Source organism: Poecile atricapillus, chromosome 16 (genome assembly GCF_030490865.1).
Source record: "Poecile atricapillus isolate bPoeAtr1 chromosome 16, bPoeAtr1.hap1, whole genome shotgun sequence".
Lineage (NCBI taxonomy): Eukaryota > Metazoa > Chordata > Aves > Passeriformes > Paridae > Poecile > Poecile atricapillus.
This window is the reverse complement of record NC_081264.1, coordinates 7,612,601-7,631,761: the sequence shown is the minus strand read 5'-3', so window position 1 is coordinate 7,631,761 and position 19,161 is coordinate 7,612,601. Positions and strand designations below refer to the sequence as shown.

At 39.9% G+C, this 19,161-nt stretch overlaps 1 protein-coding gene across 1 annotated transcript in view; it reads right to left on the bottom strand.

Annotated features, from left to right (window-relative positions):
• GNB1L (G protein subunit beta 1 like) overlaps nt 1–19,161 on the bottom strand; it is a 44,006-nt gene that overhangs the window by 11,312 nt on the left and 13,533 nt on the right. Inside the window, exons 2-5 of the mRNA XM_058851740.1 lie at nt 6,403–6,530; nt 6,031–6,156; nt 3,887–4,049; nt 83–181 (exon numbers count right to left, since the gene is read on the bottom strand). Of these exons, the coding sequence (XP_058707723.1) occupies nt 83–181; nt 3,887–4,049; nt 6,031–6,156; nt 6,403–6,518 (504 nt within the window). The 5' untranslated portion in view covers nt 6,519–6,530. The remainder of the gene's footprint in view (nt 1–82; nt 182–3,886; nt 4,050–6,030; nt 6,157–6,402; nt 6,531–19,161) is intronic.

The window sequence follows — 19,161 nt, the reverse complement described above, 5'->3', positions numbered from 1 at the left end:
CAAGTGAAGAAAGATTCATGTGCTTCATATAAAATGAATCACAGGGAAAACATTTCACAATTAGCAGACACTCTTGCCTTACCTGCCATAACTTCAGACACATGGGCATGCCCAGCTTGGCACCCACCTCTGGCTTCAAGGTACAGACTGACGTCTTGGATGGCAGCTCCAAAATCTGAACCTGACATCAGAAAAACAAGAGGAGTTGGTCAGGCTCCAGGTCAAAATTCTGTTGTTAAAAACACAAGTCTTTTAAGGTGATTAAGGTTAGTATAAGCTCTTCCAGTAAAAACTGTCTGGAGGAAACTGAGAAATGCATGCTAAGTTGGAGCTGTAAGGGGAATCTACAGCTAGCTAAAGAAGTGCATTATTTTAGGTTAGGCCAGACAAAACTGCTAGAGTGAACACATCCTCTTCTTCCACTCTTCTATTTAATTACAGCCTTCTTTTCAAACAGTGGATGACATTGTGCATACAACAGACAATACTGCAGAGACTGCTTCCTCTGAACACACCCCCTGCTTTCTTTCCCCTTTTTCCAGCTCCATTGCTAATTTTTTGGCTGTATTCACCTGTGAACACTTGCATTCTCTCCTCTGTGCTGTTATGGTTACACACAGATTGCAGGGAATGTAAGCAGTGTATACATGCAAAAGGGGATTTTTTTATTTACTGCTGACTGCACTAAGAAATCATAATCCCACGACTGGCTCAGGCCGGCTGCAGCAGTGTCTGCACACAGGTATTTTTAACACAATGTTGTCTGACCCTGTCTAAGGCAGCGTCAGACAATGCTATGTTAAACACCTGTTCTCTCTACAGAGCAGCTTCCATTGCTGCTTGCTCAGATGGTAATGAATCATGGACCTGGTTTGGGTGGTTTTGATTTCTTTCTTTTTTTTTTTTTTTTTTTTTAAACATTGGGCAAGTTGTTCCTCTGCCAAGGAAGTAGCTCATTTCCACCTCGGGATGATGGCAGGCAAGATCAGGGGAGTCTGCCTTTTCAGTTTGGCACTGGAAGATTTTGAGACTCTTGATTGACACAGCAGTGCCTCAACTCTGGGCTGGTTCTCAAGCCTGGAACTCTGGAGAAACAGAAGCTCTGGGTATCGAAAACCTGCTGCCAGGAATGTTGCTATTTCTCACATGTATATTTAATCAGCAAGGTGATCTTTCCTTCTAATTAAATAAACAATGGTCTGCATTATGTGGTAAAATTAAGCGACTTGAACCATTTGATAAATCCAGCATCACTGGCCACTCTAGGCTCTTCCAGAATGTGCAAGAGCTCAACAGCGCTGTTGGGCAGCCCCAGTGGTGTGAATTTCCTTAAGCATCTGAGATGAGGTATTACCCAAATACGGCTCCTCTGGGAATCATCAATCAAGACCATGGCAGCTGCGATGGCTTTCCAATCCCAAACCTTTAGTTCAAAGCTTGCCAGAACATCTTCCTATTTCTAGAGGCTGTCAGCCAGCCTGCCAAAAGCCAGCTGCACTCTAGGACTGCGAGTACAGTGTACTGCAGATAACATACAGAACGCTTTCGAAAACCACTGAGCAAAACAGGAAACTCTTTTCCAGATTTGAGGAATAGTGGCTACAGCCAAGAGCCATCCAGTCTGCAGACCAAACCTGGGAACAGACCAAAGTTTGATCATCTGGGAATTCTGGTTCTTTGGAGCTACACTCTTAACAAAAGATGCTTTTCTCTCATCAACTTTCTTGCTATCAACATAATGACCAAGTTAGCTGTGGCAGGAAACGGGCTATAAATATGAAGATGACCTGCCCTCATCTTCTCTCTTTCATCACCATCTCTCCAAAGGGCATTGCCTCCTAGGCAAGACCAAAATTGCAACTTTTATGTAATAAAGACGGGTAAGTGTGCAGTGATAAATGCACTTCTGCAGGTTAAAAGAAAAACCCAAACCTTCTTTGCTTTACCTTGACTAAAACCAGATGAACTGGTACAAGGGCTGCAGTTGGGCTTGCAAAGGCCAAAGAAAAACAATAAGAAAAGTCTTGTGCAGAAGGCAGGCAGGCATGAGCTGCTGCCTGAACTGGATTGACAGTTCCAGAGACTGTCTGCGTTTAAGGCAACTGAGCCTTAGAAATAAATACTATTTCACATATTTTGACAACTGTAACCTAAAACTTGAAGTTCCGTGTTTATATTGGTTTTGCTTAATAGGAGAAAGATTTGCCTTTGCCTGAGGTTAATAGTGTTCCTGGGTGGCTAAAACTGGCCACAAGGAAACACACCCTTTCTTTTTTTCACATTAATAAAGCTTTTAACATGTTTCTGGCAAATTGGCAAGAAAAGTGCATGTAACTCATAATTGGTGATTTAAATGCAATCATGAACAAATAAATGCCTGTTCAGATCTCATTATTTATGGACTGAACCTCCTTTAAGACAAAATTACTCTTTTTTTGGACACCAGCCAAGCATAAACACTTATTAAGTCTTAATTTTAATCATAAGCTGCAAATGTACTGTGTCTCACACAGTGCTGCCTATTTGGAAGCACTATATATTATGGGAGCTTATGTGAATTTATTGAAACATGACACAGTTCTAATGCAAAGGTTCACACACAGAGTGGAACTCTTCTACCTCAGGAGACTGCAAATCATTCTCCTCTTGCAGGACCCAAGCAAACAAATGAGAATAAAACAGAGATGAGTTGTAAGTGACACCAGTGTAAACATCTTCTGTTTGGGTCAGTTGATTATTTAATTCTTCATTACTGCGACTTCTCTGGCTGACATGAGAATGCACTTGTCAATTTGGTTTAACTTATGTATTATTGAGCACTGCTGTAAAATGGAGGGAGTTCTTTGTTTGATCACAACAAGGTATGGGACTTAGAATGGTTGCATTAACTGGTGCAGTGGCTGTGTCTGCAGGCATATCTAGTTCTGTAAAAGGCTGAAGGTTCTGGATAGAGTCAACAAAGTACTTAAGTATGTGCTTAACTTGTGTACAATGAAATCACATTTTCTTGCAATACAGGCACTTATTACTTTGTGTATAAAATATGCAAATTTCAGTTTCAAGATACACAGACTATAGTCCAGAAAAGCATGGGAACTTTTATGCTTATCAGCAATTTGCACTTAGCTACACTATTTCTTTTCATATTTATGACACCTTTTTCTTTTTCATAATTTTGGTATTTTGATGTCAAGTATTTGGTAATATTTTTGTGTGATGTCCTCAAACAGTCCATTCTAGAAAACAAAACTGTAATTTGTACAAAGCAGAAGTGGACATTGCCAACTAAGCTGTCAGTCAGTGAGTGCTGCGATAGTGGCATTAGATACGGACTTATCCAGTAGGAACTGAAATGTACCCTGCAATTACCTCACACAGAGCAAACTTCTGGCTGGTAATAGTAATTCAACTATTTCTAGCCCCAGTTCCACGTAAGGAATTAGCCTGGGGTGAAAGACCACGTATTGCATTACAAATCACCTGTACCTCCCCTCTTCTTGCCAAACCAAATTCTGCTTCAGATAGAATATAAGCTCTTCCATCTGAGGACAGACCTGCTGACCATTACTTCCCCAGAAGGGTTCTCGTTCCCAGTATTCAGCAGCACCAGAAGAGTTTTTAAAACTCCTACATTAAAAGATCAGCAGCAGCTGCAAACACTTAAATGCCAGAAAAATCTTGGGATGGTATCCTTGTTATTAAAGCATGAGTTATATAATTCAGTAATCCTTGTGGCAGTAAAATTAGTGATTAAAACCCCCAAAGATTTCTTGTGCTGCCTGCTCTTGAGCAGAGAATTCAATGACACTGATATTTCCCCTCCTCAACTATGTCATTTCAGTACCAAAAGCAACCTCTCAAGCACAGAGAAAGAGACACTTCCTACCTCCTCCAGGCTTCTGGCTGCCATGGCCATTAGCCAGCGTCCCTGTGCCACCTTTAACAGAGAGCATCTGCAGAATCCCACATGCTCCGTGAAGACAGAATCCGTCACTGAAGTCCGTCCCTCTGCTAAATCCCACAAGCAGATCCTCTGGTCGCGCCCCTGACTGTTACAGTAAAACAAGTTATCCATGAGCTGCAGTCTGAGGAAGCCTGGCTGCCTGCAGGGCAGTAACTCGAACTGGGTCTTTAGCAGACAGCAAAGGACCAAGCTTCAAACAGCTTCTGTGGGGGTTTTAACTGGGTGTTTCGTGAAATGTGGGGGAGTTCAGTGTCCCTGAGACCACCACCCTTCTGCCGACGGCAGAACTGGCCAAGAGGTTCAACCGTCCCTGGGAGGGGGGAGGGCCTGGGAGCCAGTCAGACACACTGCAGTCACAGAGTCTGTTTCCTTGTGCAGAGACTTGATCAGGCTGACTTGTGCTATTTATACGTGGGAATATATTTATAAAGTCTCATGAGCATTTGAAGATATACACAATAAAAAATACTTATATTTTATCATTGATTAGATCTAATTTAAAAGGAAACAAAAGTATCCAAAGATTCACACATGTAACACTCATTCGCCTAGCAATGAAATGGAAATGTCATGTAGTGACAGATGAAAGACAAACAGCAAGACAACAAAGACCTCATCAGAGATAAATAAAAAGTGACAATTATTCAGTGGTCAACTTCCCACAGCCACAGGAGAGCACAGAGGGCTTCTAGGACAGTGCACGTGTGGAGACACAAGGGAAAGGGACTGGCAGTGACTGCTGAAGGAACCTCTGCTGTGGCTGAAACACCCAAGGCCAGAGAGCAGCAGCAGCAGCATCCGAGGTACGAGCGCAGCTCCCACAGACTCCTGGCACAGCCCCGTCCCAGAGGCTTTGTGCTGCTCCCAGGAAGGCAGAGTGAGGAGGCCACACAAAGGGCACAGCAGGAATTGTTGCAGATTTACATGATCCCACTGGCTCTGGAACAAAGTAGCACTGTGCAGAAGCTTCCAATTCATAAACTACTGTAGCACAGGATGTATGTCCTCATGCTATCACCAGGACAAGGAGTCATCAAAAATCCCTTACCCATGTCTTACTTTAATTAGCAGTATCAGCTGAAGAAGTATGAAACCAAAACAGAGGAGATGTAAATCTACAGACTGTTGGGACTTCTTCAACATCAGTGCTGTTCAGCTGAATGACATTTATTGCACTGGGGATACAAACAGTGTGATACTGCAAGAAATTGTTGTGATTTAGCTCTACAAGAGAGAAATATAAAATACAGGTAAATGCTGTCCTAAAACTGCACTGTTATGTGAAGTGTCAGAATTATTCAGCAAAAACAGAGGTATTGAAAAACTCTCTAATTATACAGAAAATGCTCATTCAATATGACTTTATGGGGGAGAGTGCTGATAATTGTACTTAGGCAGATAAGAAATAGAAATGCTAATGAGTTCCACTGTATATTATGAGATGTCTTCTCTAGATAAACATGTCAGAACACCTCCTAATCATACAGACACCTTGGCATCTACTCTAGATCACCTGTCTAATCCAAAGTACACAAATCTTCCTGACCTTCCCTTGCTAAACAAGAACAGAAGGTATTTTGCAACAAAGCAAAAGCATGAAACTCAGCATTCTTGCTCATTTTCAGTCTTCCACTCTCCATCTCTGATTCTTCTCTTCCTTACTTCCTTTTTCTCTACCTCCCCTTTATTTATAATTTTTTTTTTTTTTCAGTCTTCCCCAAGAACCAGCAGTGAAAGGTTTGTCAACTTCAAATCCAAGTGTATTTCCTAGACCCAAAGACCTCACCTGTGCTCGGTAAAGACACTACAGGTCCCAAGTTGTTATGACGTCATAATATACATAATAAAAAATTAATTTTATCTTTCTCCTCTGCTTTTTATTCTAGAGTTTTTCTGTCTTTTGTACTTCAGTACATTTCCATTTGTGATGCAGAAACTTTAAGTGACTCCAGAATTAAGAGAATCCTTTGTGTCCCGGCCCCCCCTTTTTTTTCCTTCAATCACAGAGACAAGAATATGTCACAGAGACAAGAACAATTTCACTGTTTTTTGCCTGCTTTGCTAACCTGAGAAGCCTGTCTTTACCACCCATTGTCTCCACGCAGTAGACAGATTTTCTTCCATGGCCATCCAATGCTGTGTCCACTCTGTGTGTTCTCAGGTTCCAGACATGGATAAACCCGCTCTCAGACCTGGCAGTAGAAAGAGATGCCTTTAGTGTGAGCACTGCATGGAGGTGATAAGAGTCTGATGCTCTTCCTTTTTGTTTGCTTGTATGTCTTGTTTTTAAAACTGAAGCTGTATGCACAAGTTACACACCCATCATGCAAAACCATGCATGTTGCTGTTTTCCCCAAAAACACTTTGTCAAAACAATACAATTCAAAAGGAAACAACCATATGACGCTCAGCATAACCAGAAATCCTGGTGTATTTACCCAGAGAAAAGAAGAGGGATATCAGGTTCTGGGCCTCCACAGGAAAAATGCAAGGTGTGGACTGCAGCACCGGTACCTCTGAGCACAAACTGTGGATCTGGAGGTGGCAGAGCCATCAGAGCAGTGAACTGTGGGGATGAGAAGCAGACACTGATATCACAAAAGATAAAGCAGCCTAAAGTGAAATGACAACTTTAAATATATTCCAAGCAGGACACTTGCTTCTCCTCTTTCCTCTCTGAATGTTCATTATTGATTGTTCTTTCTATTTGTCATCCAGTTGAGGGTGAAGTATTTCCTCTTAAGATGAGCTGACAAAGCAGGTGTCCAACCTGCTCTTTGCTGCATTCCTCTCTCAGCAAGGTGCTGAGCTGGCCACGCGCACGCACCTCTCTCACACTTGTAAATCCTAACTCAGTCAGCTGCTCTCCCTGTGCTAAAGGGAAGAGCTACAAAATACAAGAAACTTGACACCCATAATTTGAGTGGGCAAGCAATTTATCATTCTGCTTTAGCCCCTGGCTAAGTCTTTCCCCTTCCTCCCCACAGAAATACTATTTTTGTGTTTTTTCAGAAAAGCATTGCAGTGAATGTATCAATTGAAAAGCATTTCAGATCACAGAATCACAGAATCACTGGGTTAGAAGAGACCTTCAAGATCATTGAGTCCAACCCATGCCCTAACACCTCAACTAAATCATGACACCCAGAGCCACATCCAGTCTTTTATAAACACATCCAGGGATGGTGACTTCACCACCTCCCCGGGCAGAAAATTCCAGTACTTTATCACTCTTTCTGTAAAAAAAAAATTTCCTAATATCCAACCTATATTTTCCTTGGCACAGCCTAAGGCTGTGTCCTCTCGTTCTGTCAGTTGTTGCCTGGAGAAAGAGACCAACCCCACCTGACTACAGCCACCTTTCAGGAAGTTGTAGGGAGTGATAAGGTCACCCCTGAGTCTCCTTTTCTCCAGGCTAAACAACCCCAGCTCCCTCAGTCGTTCCTCAGCGCTCACGTTCCCAGCCCCTCACCAGCCTCACTGCCCTTCTCTGGATGTGTTCAAGCATCTCAATGTCCTTCCTAACCTGAGGGCTGAGAACTGACACAGCACTTGAGGTGCAGCCTCACCAGTGTTGAGTACAGGGGAAGAATGCTCCCTGCTCCTGCTGGCCACACTATTCCTGATCCAGGCCAGGGGCCATTGGCCTTCTTGGCCACCTGGGCACAGGGCTGGCTCGTGTTCAGCTGCTGTCACCAGTGCCCCCTGGTCCCTTTCCACCTGGGCACTGCCCAGGCACACCGTCCCCAGCCTGTGGCATTGCAGGGGGTTGTTGTGGCCAAAATGCAGGACTCGGCACTTGGACTTCTTAAACTTCATCTTATTGGACTCTGCCCATCCATCCAACCATTCCAGAGCCCTCCTCCCTTCCAAAAGATTGACACACACTCCCAGCTTAGTGTTGTCTGCAAATTTACTAATGAAAGATTCAATACTCTCATCCATGTTGATGAGATGGGACTGATGATCATTTCTACACAAGAATCCCATTACTCCAGAGTATTTTAATTTATGGTTCTAAGCATGGTTTCTTGATAAAGAAGTGCAGCACCTCATATTAATTGACTACTGTGCTAAACATTTTATTCCAAGGGGTTTGTATTCCCTAAAGGATCAAGAGATGGATGTTATCAGCTTCATGTCAAATGTGGTCTGAGTCATCACAGAGCAGGAGCGGTATATGGGGGAGCAGGCTGCCCTGTTCCACACAGGAAATGCACAGGACAATTCCTGGTGAATTAGAATCACAGGGACAGCCCGTGTGATCCCCACAGGCACTCACTGCTCTGGCATTTTCAGGTATTTCCCTTCACATTATGAGCTTTGCAGGCAGCTGTGCACAAGCACTGGAGAAGGATGAGGACAAATTTTCTGTGTTCTGCCTTGTTGCAAATGACCCTCCAGACCTGTGATGAGACAAGGCAACCAGCAGCTGATTCAACTAGAAGTAGAATTTGCAGTTCATTAGAAAATACATTACAGTGTCCATTACAAGAAATGTTTTCACCATGAAAAGTGTTTGCTCCCTGTGGCATTACTAGCCACGCTTGTATATCTGCTTCTTCCTTTCTGATCTAACATCACATAGAAAAGGGCAGCTTTTGCCACTGCAGGTGTCACCTGTCATCACTTTTTCCCACTCATGCATGTATTACCCCAGACTAAACAAAAAGAGTTCTAAATTCAGTAAGGGAAGATCAGCAGGTGTTTGTCTGCCTGCCAGTTCACAGCACAGAAATTGCAGAAAATCAGAGAGGAGTGCAAGAGCTACAAGTTCCATGGCAAAACAGCCCAACTTTTCATTGCCATCTCACCCCAGTACCAGCTTTCAAATTGTGTTTAATGGATGCACTTGCTAATGCACTGTATTTGCAGGTCTACCTTGAGTGTTTATAGATCAAGTTATCACCACGGAATCTATAGGTTCTAATTAAATGCAATTATTTTTTTAGGGCTAGTGATGAAACAGGATTCTTCAGCGTAATGTGCAGTTTTCTCTCAAGAGCACTGTGTAATTAGGTATGAAAATAATGAGCTCAGTGGATACCCTCTGTGTTTTAGGCCCTGACTCATCCCTTTTATGAAGCTGTTGGATGATCCAGACTCATGGCAGGCTGAAGTAAATTTTCAGATGTACATGATGTGCAGGTTCACCCCCACGGTGAGACGCAGCTCCCAAGTGCCCATCAGCAACATGCTCCACCTGAGTTATAAACCTGTCAGAGCAAGGACTTTGTCACCAAGGGACACCTCTGTGGGGCACTACAGCTGAGTGCTGGTGCCCTCAAAGTGTTCTACAACCAGATAAATAAAAGAGTAGCTAAGCACTTGTCAGAGGAGCAGGGTCCCACCTCACAGTGGAGCAATTCTGGCTTACTGCACTGAGCAAGGAAGTAGAACTGAGGCAACCCAGAGGCTATCTGGGATTACAAGGCAGGTTTTTAATAGCATTTTTCTAATTACTGACACAGAAGTTTTTGCTGACAGACAGTAAGTGTGTGCGTGGCTATGGGAAGGGTTTTACCCAGCATGAAACAAACACTACTAATGCATGTCTTTACAAGGATGATATTTCAGAAAAATCCTCAGACCAGTTACAGGAAAAAAAACTAATGAAAACATACTTCTGAGCTGTGAGATATTGAAGGGACTTTTTGCTCCTAAGAGTCTATCTCTTTTCTTGTTTTTCTGCTAATCATATGTGAATCTGGAAACTTGGCTTAATATTGAACCTAATATTTATTGAGTGCTTATTACTTCCTATCATGATTTGGCAAATGAATGGCAATGTGACAGAATTTAGTGTCTCATTTTCCTTCCAGCAGGTGCTGACCTATAAAATTGCATCTTTGCTGTCTTTTTTATCCATGAGCTTGGACAAGTCACTTAAGGCAAGATACAGTAAAAAGTTGTTAGGTACCTATAGAAAGTCCCATGAGGTTGCAAAGAGATGGAAATTTGGGGTACTGGTACTTTAACAACTCCAAGAAAGCATCAACCTGTTCTGTTGACACACAAGCATGCTCAAAAAAATGGCATTTAGCCTACCTTCAACTCACCAAGTAGCTCAGTCTCTACTCCACAAGGATAATGAAGTACATTGTGGTGTACTGACTCAAACAGATAATAGTTATAGTGTTTTGCTAAGCAGACAGCTACAAACATGCTAAATATGATGATTGTGAGATGGTTAAAGCCTCTGGGGAAATTTTTCAAAAGTGCCTAAGTGATTTAGGAGCCTAAGAGTCATTTCCAAATGAATTTTCAATCCTACATCTCTAGGACTTTTTAAAGTTTCACCTCAGGTGTCTAAAAATGAGTTCTCTAATTAGCACAACATTTATTTTCTTGTTAACTCTATCTAGCCTCAGGGAGACCAATCTGTTCTTGTTAACTGGGGATATCTGCAACAAATTTAATTAAATGAATTTGCTTAGTATTTAGTCTGGTCTGAGAGCAAAATCTAGCTCAAGGGCTTGAACAAGCAAAGTGCAACCTACAGAATAAAGTACATTTAAAGGCATTTCTGGGCTACACTATATGTTTGGCCCTTTTATCCTCCTGCCTCCTGTGAAAGGAGTGAAAAGACACGAATACATGAATCATTTTGCTCATGGCAGTATTTGCTTGCAAGATGGCATCACCTGCAAGAGAGGCAACAGCTCACCATCAGGCTCCTTGCCTTTTTTAAAAAGATGTTCCACTTCTCATTTCTTCCAGCCTTCCCTGCACTGGTAACAGTGCTGTCCTCCAGGAGCTGAGCTACACTGATGTGGCACAGACAACGAGAAGGATTTTTCACAGAGTGCACTGCAAACCCTTGGGGTACTGCACAAGTTATGTTTGCTACACAAGTGGGGAGTGGAAACCCAGCTGCTCAAATGAGGGTTTCAATTAGTGAATGGCTGAGTGTACCACACAGGAGGTACCAAAAAGGGTTTTGTCTAAGAAAATGCATATGCTAAATGCCACAACAATTAAATTTCCTTCAAAATTATGTTATTTTAAAGAACAATTCACTATTAATATCCCTCACAAATCTTACTTTGCTTAGGCTGCAATTAGAATAATCCTCAAACCATTTCAATTTCTATGCAGTGGTATTTCAGTATCATCACTTCAGCATTTGATATAAAAAAGTTAAGCTTTTATTTAATGAGAGTCATTTAAAATATGTAAATGTCAAAAGGATTACCTTAGAAAAATCTCTCAGAGAATTAAAAACATTAACAGATTCCCACAGGAAAAATTCCAGCAGAATTCAGCAATTCTCCTGTTCCCACTCCTGTCACTTGTATTTCTATCACACGTTGAAGCAAAAACAAATTGCTATTAAAATATCATCCAAACACCCTCCTCCCCCTAACAAACTCCACAGTTCACTTTAAGATACCAACCGCTCAAGCAAAGACAGGAAAAAATCCTCTTCTATTTTTCTTTAGGCTTATTTAGAGTAGTAAAACCTCAGTGGTAAAAGAGCTTTTTCAGGTATAGGAGAAATAAATCTCCCTAGGCATGTCTGGCAAACTGATTTGGGACTGAAACCAGCAGGTGTGCAGACATAATTACTACTGCAAAATATCCAACACATCCAGGTGTGCTCACAAACAGATACATGAAATCCCTGTTATTTTTTGACAATTCCCAGTCAACCAGGTGCCACCCTCCCAAAGGAAAAATCAGAGCAAAGAATGAGTTGAGAAAGATGTGAATAAATTGTTTTTCCCTCTTTCCAAGCTTTTTCATTCATACAAAAGCCCTTTTTTAGCCTGCAGTTCTGTGCCTACCTGCACCCCCTGACAAACTCTGCCCTGTGTCACAGCACTCTGTGCATGAGAGCATTTGGCAAGTGGGTCCTGGGCTGCGACTGCGGAGGCAGTTAGTGCAAAGAACAGACTCCAAGTTAATAGCGCAATGCAAACAATTTTGTTTGTTCCATTACATTTGCAATCTCCACCATTAAAATCCAGCGAGCAGCCCTTACAGTATGATCTTTCCAAAAGCAATGTTCCCACGTTTCCAGCCTCCAACCACTGCAGACAATGAGTTTTCTCAGTGGTGAAACTTCTCTCAGCCCAAGCAACGCCCCATACCTGGGCTGCCGGGAGTGCCGTGGCCTTTCCTTGTGGCTCAACAGCCGCGGCAGAGCCCGAGGGTCCCGGAGCACGCGATTCCCTCACTGAATCGTGCAAGAACACAGCAGCACTTGGAAATACCTTACACATCCCTGCTTGTCACAAAATGCCATTTGGTTCTATGGCAATTCTCAGAAGCAGAGAGTGGGAATTTTGCGCTACAAGAACCCATTCAATCAGTAACATTTCCATACATCATTAAAAGAGATGCCAGACAAATCCACGCGAGTTGAACGAGCTGAAGTTCACCTCATCTGACTGCAAAAGTGAAATTTTTATAGGTTATTGACTACAAATGGTCTGAAAGCAGGTATATGATTTGGTAAACAATTCTTCAGACATGTTGTGACAAATTTTTAAGCCCAGCTTTTCATTTTGCATGTACAAACCAAAAAATACCAGAACATACTGAAATGGGGAAGTCAGCAATACAAAGAGACGTTGTGAGACTGAAGAAATTTCTTTGCACCTGAGGTGAAAAGTAACTCAGCTGTACAAAGAAATGTCTTTCTGGGTCCTGCAGCAAGGTAACACACAAAAAACACTTAGGGAACAGTGAAAATCCCAAACTAAAAGCCAGGCACACTGCTTTTGTGATTCTTACCCCAGCTGCCCGAAACACAGGATATGTCTGTTGTGCGCAAAGACAGAAACATGCACTAGCCAAAGTGAAACCAGCAGAAGCTTGATCAAGAGATGTGGGAGTGCTACACAAACAGTTTCAAAGGTCAGAGCCCCAGAATATATGAAAATTCATTTGTCAGTCATATAAGAACGCAGCTTTCAGTTTAAAACTCCCATTTCTATCTTCATTTCTAAATTGGGTTAGAAACTGTATTATACTTCTACAGTTTCTTTAAAGCAAATTTAAATAATAATTTACTTCAAGTGGAGATTAGAAATCAGTAGAAAATTTTAAGAAGATGTCAAGCAGAAATGAGAATTAGTGGAAGTTTTTGATTTAACCAGTAAATGTACTAACAAAGCACTCTTAATTTTCAGAGGCAAGGATAACAAAATGCTTTCTTTTGAATTGCTTATTTTTCATATTACTATTTACTTATGACTGCCAAAGTAGAGATTAAGCAAAGTGATGTATATCTGCAAGGCTTTCTGACTTCAAAACCTAATTAATTATGATAATAACAATATTTATTTTTTAAAAAATCACAACAGTGTACTGGGAGCATTCATTAGTTTGTGCTTGCACTAGAAAATATCATATCCAGATACTGTAGACAGATTTCTATCTTGCTTGCAAAACTTGCTAGTTAGCGACACATCAATGTCAAAGAGAATGCAGTGATTTATATGACCTAGTTACAGAATCCTTCATTAGCCGGTATCATAAACCTGTTGCCACACAGCCAACATTACAGCTGACAAGAGTCCTTCCTCTTACAGGTTGGGAACACTAAATACTGTCAGAGCTTTCATTCTAAATAGTCACCAAATCACTTCTAATGACTAACAATGAATGCCTGCTCAGAAAAACGCTTCAAAAGTCTCAGTTTGAGAAGTGCTGAGAACCTCCATTTCCCGCTGACTGCTAGGGAAGTTAGGAGTTCATCCTTTCTCAGGAGATCCCCCAAATTACATTCTCTCTTGACATTTAGACAATGAACGATGGAGGTTTCCACATTTTAATTGTATTAGTCAATGGACAGATAGCAAGCAAAACTGCTTATCAGCAACTGGTGATATGCCAAGAAATCTTATGGGAGCAGGGGAGAAAATGACTAATAACCGTCATGCAATGCATTTTTAATGATTTCCACTCAGATAATGGCTCCTCCCAGCATTAGCACCCTTTTTGTCTGTAAGCATTCCTTACATGAAAAAGGCTAAGCCACAATATATTAAGATTTTAAGTAATGAAGTTTGCAAGAAAAATGTATATAAATGTCAGTGTGTAACCCTCAAGAATACTGAAACCCAGGCTTGCATCTTGAGGCTCACTTGCAAATACTTCCATCTGCAATTTTTAAAAAAGTCACTGTACAACAATTACTTTCTATATGAAAACATAGTTTCAGCATGGGAACAAAACTAAGAATGATTATAATCATTTGAAAGACACTGAGTTAGCATATGGATCTCATTGCCACTTACACATTTTGGTCACTGGAACAAAAAGCTATTAATCAATATGTAAAAGCCATAAATTAATGTAAACATTAATCATTCTAATACTCCCCCTGTGTCAGACTGATAATTTTTTTTCAGTCTTTCATTCTGACATATGTGCCTTCAGCTATCAGCTGCTTGACCTTTTTTAACACAATTAAACATTTTGGGCATTGCAAATCTTACTGAAGTAAACATTTTGGAGACAGACAAATATCATGGACACATTTATGCCAAAAATATGGGGTCTGAAAACATGAGAGCCCCAGCTCATGTTATTGCACTAGCTTTTAATAAGGGAGCCTAAAATACAGCGTGAAATACAGCTGAAACAGATGAAATTCTAGAGTTTCATACACAGGTTCAATTTGCAAATGAGGAAAAAGACACTCATCTGTTTTATTTTCTGGAACCATTAATTGCTTGGAAAAGTGCGATGATGTAACTACAGTCAGCCCTGTTTGGAGAAAGAAAGCATAAAAGCCCACAGGAGTTCAGCTCTACAACACACTCTGTATAAAACTATTTGGGACACAAAAGACAACAAATGGTTCATCACTTCGCAAACTTGAAGAATATTAATACGCATTTATATATGCACGAAGTGAGTTAAAAAAAAAGGATTTATGTAAGTATCTCTTCACCATAACATCAGACCTAGAATGAATTTAAGTTTGTACATGTGATAAATCATTGAAATCTAGCAGAAAATTGATGAGCCAAGGACCATCAAAAGACTGTTTTGAGTAGCCTCCAGTTCAGCCATGCATAACAATCTGTCAGCCACGGGGCTCTGTCTGCCCATCCTCCTTAATTAGGGGTGCTGCACAGTGCAGCATCAGCCACAAATCTCTTGGTTCCAAGAGCTAATAATGTCCTCAGATAGCATGGGCTAATTAAACGTCTTCCAGACGTTTTTGCAGACATTCCGGCAATAATCTTGTTTGGTAACAAACTATTAAAAAGAATTGACAGAGAAGAAATACATCAAGTTGTTACAGCAACTGAAGTTATTTAGGCCAGAATTATGTGTCTGCAATTAAGGATTCTGTAACTCTGAGCAATTAAAATATCACTTTATTTGAAAACTAATTAATTCTAAACACATATTTTTCCCATGACAAACTTTTATGATTGTTTAATTTATTCCATTCTAATTACACTTTAATTAATCTACTCTTGTATAATATTATACTGTTATTCTGGCACTTGACCAATGAAGACAATAAATTGATTGCAGTTCCTTTGTGCAAGAGCAGAAACTGTCATGCCAGTTTCAACACCACATTTATTTATTTGTCTGTTCTATTACTTTTCCTTTTCTCCCACAGGGCATAGGAACATGTAACACAGTACAAATCAGGTGACATTTTGTCTTCTATACTTTCTTCTTCCAAGTGTGAAGTATAACAAGAGTTTTCAGAATTAAGGTAAAGTATATGTGACATGATATTACATAATAAAATAGAACCAATAGTAAATTAATTCAAAGTACACCACTTATAATCGATTCCTGATGTACAGGACCATGTCCAGAGCTGCTAGAAATGGAGCTGGTTCCATGAACATTAAGGTCTGCCCAGGATCTGGCTTGATATATTCAAAGAAAAGGGAGAAAGTGACCAAATCCCATTTTCATACCCATCTTAAAATAAAATCAATTCAGTATCTTTCTAAGTTGAAAAGACAGTGAATTTTAATTTTGCATCAAGTCTCCTTCGATTCAAATAAAACCAAAGTATATAAATTATTTTATTACTCTACAAATATTATATTTGGATTAAGCTCTGATAAAAGCAATATATGTACAAATATTTTATTGCACATGAAGTTTGTAGTGCTGTATTTTATTTTGCTTTGGCCATACCTGAGGTAAAAATAACTGTTTATTACAGTCAGAAGTCTTCAAATCTTTTGTTTTTTAATATGAACATCCCTGAACTTGGCAGTTCTCACTCATTTGGTGGGAGGAGATAGTGAGACATGACACTTTATGAAGAGACAACGAAGCAATCTACTTTTCATGCACTTTTAAAACTTCAGCTTATGTTCTGGGCTTCCTCTCTGCTTGTGAAATACCCCTGTATGTGTACGCCTCACCATGGCAGAGATGCCGTGCAGAGGGAGGCAAGTAAATTAACCTGCACTGCAGGTTGAGCTCTGACAGCGCTTCCCAAAATATTTCTTTTAGTTTAATGACACAGTTTACATTTCATAGAATTAAAAAGACAAGAACAAAATACGTTCCCAAAATACATATTCATTAAAAGAAAAAAAAAACCAAAAAACTCTGCAATTAGCTGAACAGGCTACGTACTTCACCAGCGTATGGTGGGAGATGCATTAATATCAGAATATTGTATCTATCTCCTACCCCATATTTACATTGCCATTTGTTTCATAACAGTTAAAAAATATACTTTAAAACTGCAAATAGCAAACAAAGTAAATTTTCATAAACACAGAAGGAATATTAAATAAGCAAGGGCAATTCCTATTTGTGACCAGCTTCTATTTTGAAATCCAAATTTTGGATCTGATCTATGCCTGTCCAAACTACCAGATGATATCGGTGAGACTGATCAAACGAGGGAGGATTTGCAGGGTCTGTTCATTACACCAATATTTCATAAAGCATTTTCTCCTAGGCAGCTTACTGCATCTGTGTAAACAACACATCTCTGAGACCGGAGTTATTCCACATCCTTCTCTGGAGATGGAGAAGCTGTGGCAGGGACAGTAAGTGACCTCCCAAGGTGACACAGTCCCTAGAACTGGGATTAGGACTCCACTCACTGACTCCAGACACAGACAGTCCCTTCCCAGGGACACTGAGATTCACGTGCCATGTGCTATTTTAAGAAACAAAGCAATGTGGACAGTCTGTATCGATTCATTAGATTAAAGCTTTAAATCCTTATCCAGGTCAGAAAAATCTTGTCAAGGTCAGAACAAACTGTATTTCAGTAAAGACCATCACATTTGGTACTTAACACTTTACTTTCTCCAAGAACCCCTTCAGCATTGAAAAGAAAGAAAAGACTTAGTATATACAACACTTTAAAATATATGACTCAAAATGACAGATTATTAAGTATTTTTATGTTATGAAATATCCCTCAAAATTCAAGCTGAATTATTAATAGTACGTGTCATTTGTCTACTAGGATTCCTGCTCCATACAGTGTAAGTATTTAGATAAGCCAAGTTATTGGAGAGCAACTTAGTTCAAGAACTCTAGTAGGGATCACTATAATTCCACTGCAAACAAGAACTACATTTGCAAAGCAAATATTACCTGAATATCAAATGAAAAAATTGATGTTTATTTTAACAGTTTAGGCTAAGCTTACACTTTACACATAACTGTTCTTTCATGCCAGTTTGATCACATAAATCTACATCTATTTTACAGAAGCATGTAGGATGCATTATTTAAATATGCTCATCTCCAAGCATACGAGCATTTGCTCACATGTTAGTTTAATTGTTAAAACGTGAGGTATATTGATAAAAAACTGGTTCCATATGTAACAGGTTGAATACTGATGATGCTTAATTCTCAGTTTCTGGTGCTGTTTCCTGTGTCTGTCGTGTTCTGACCAGTTAGTTTCTCCATGTTTTAATGAGTAACATTAACTACTATTTAGCAAACGGAGGGAAATTAACCCAAAGCTACAGACTGGAGTTCCAGTTTATATATTTAACTTCAAGCTTCACTCCTTTCATCCACCATAAATTATTCCTGACCAAAAATGTGGTGAAAAATGCAACATTTTTCACTGTATTAATCTGAAACTTTGAACAATTCTGCCGTACCTGAACTTGAACTCCCAGCCTTTGAATTTGTGCTGAACAGCCCCCATTGTACCGTGCTTTTATGCTGGCAGGAACTGAAGTGTCAATCTTTCGTCAGATAATCAGATTATGTCATGTTCTGACCAAATTCATTAGGAAAACTTTTACCAACCCTATTATCTCAAACCAGAAAATCTAGATCAAAGTATAACCGATTTTACAGGACAATAAAACTGTTATAAATATTTAAACATTAATTAAATGGCCCCTTTTGTTAAAAGTAAATAAATAATTGAAAGCTACTTCTGCTTATAAGTGCTATCGAATGCAACCATATTTATCACGTTTCTAAGAAAACCAGGTTCTATACATGGTGGAGAGTGGGGAGAAAAGCACTTAAAAGTCATTTGAGAAGATGGAGGATGGCTAGACTTTTAAATCATTTGCCTAAAGTAAGTCACACTGAGTGTTCATTCTGGTGACAAAGCATTAATCCCTGAATGTCTTTGTTAACCCCATTCACACTGGACAATTGTATCTACTTTATGCAGATGTGCTGGATGGACATGACCTTCAAAAGGAGAGAAGAAATCCTCTTTAAGGAAATCCTACATCATTCTCAGTAAATGCAATTGTATTGTAATATATTGTTCTCTTCCTGGAATATGCATGATCTTGTCAACTAAAACGGTAAATAACTGTAATTAACTTCAGCAGATGTATTTTCTGCTTGTTGATCAGATATGACATCTGCATAAACCAAACACTGAATGAAAGAGTACTTACTACTTTCCCTTGTCTCCGTTTCAGCTGGATAGCAAGCATGGCATAAGACTGAATCAAAGAATTCACATTAATATAATTAACAGCAAGGAACCAATCTTAGACTAATCCATGAGCAGAAGCAGCAACAGGACAGTCATCAATACTGATTTCATGTATTTTTCAGTACTATAATCAGATTCTCCATCTGTAACTCAAACTTTAAAAGTATGATAATTTACGGAAAGGAGATTAATTTAGCCATTTTGAGTCAAAGACTTATTTCATAGCTTCATCCCAAATCCTGTATATTGTTAGGATCCCTTTCCCCTTTGAAGACTTAGTGAATGATTGAAGCTTCTACTTTCTGAGAAA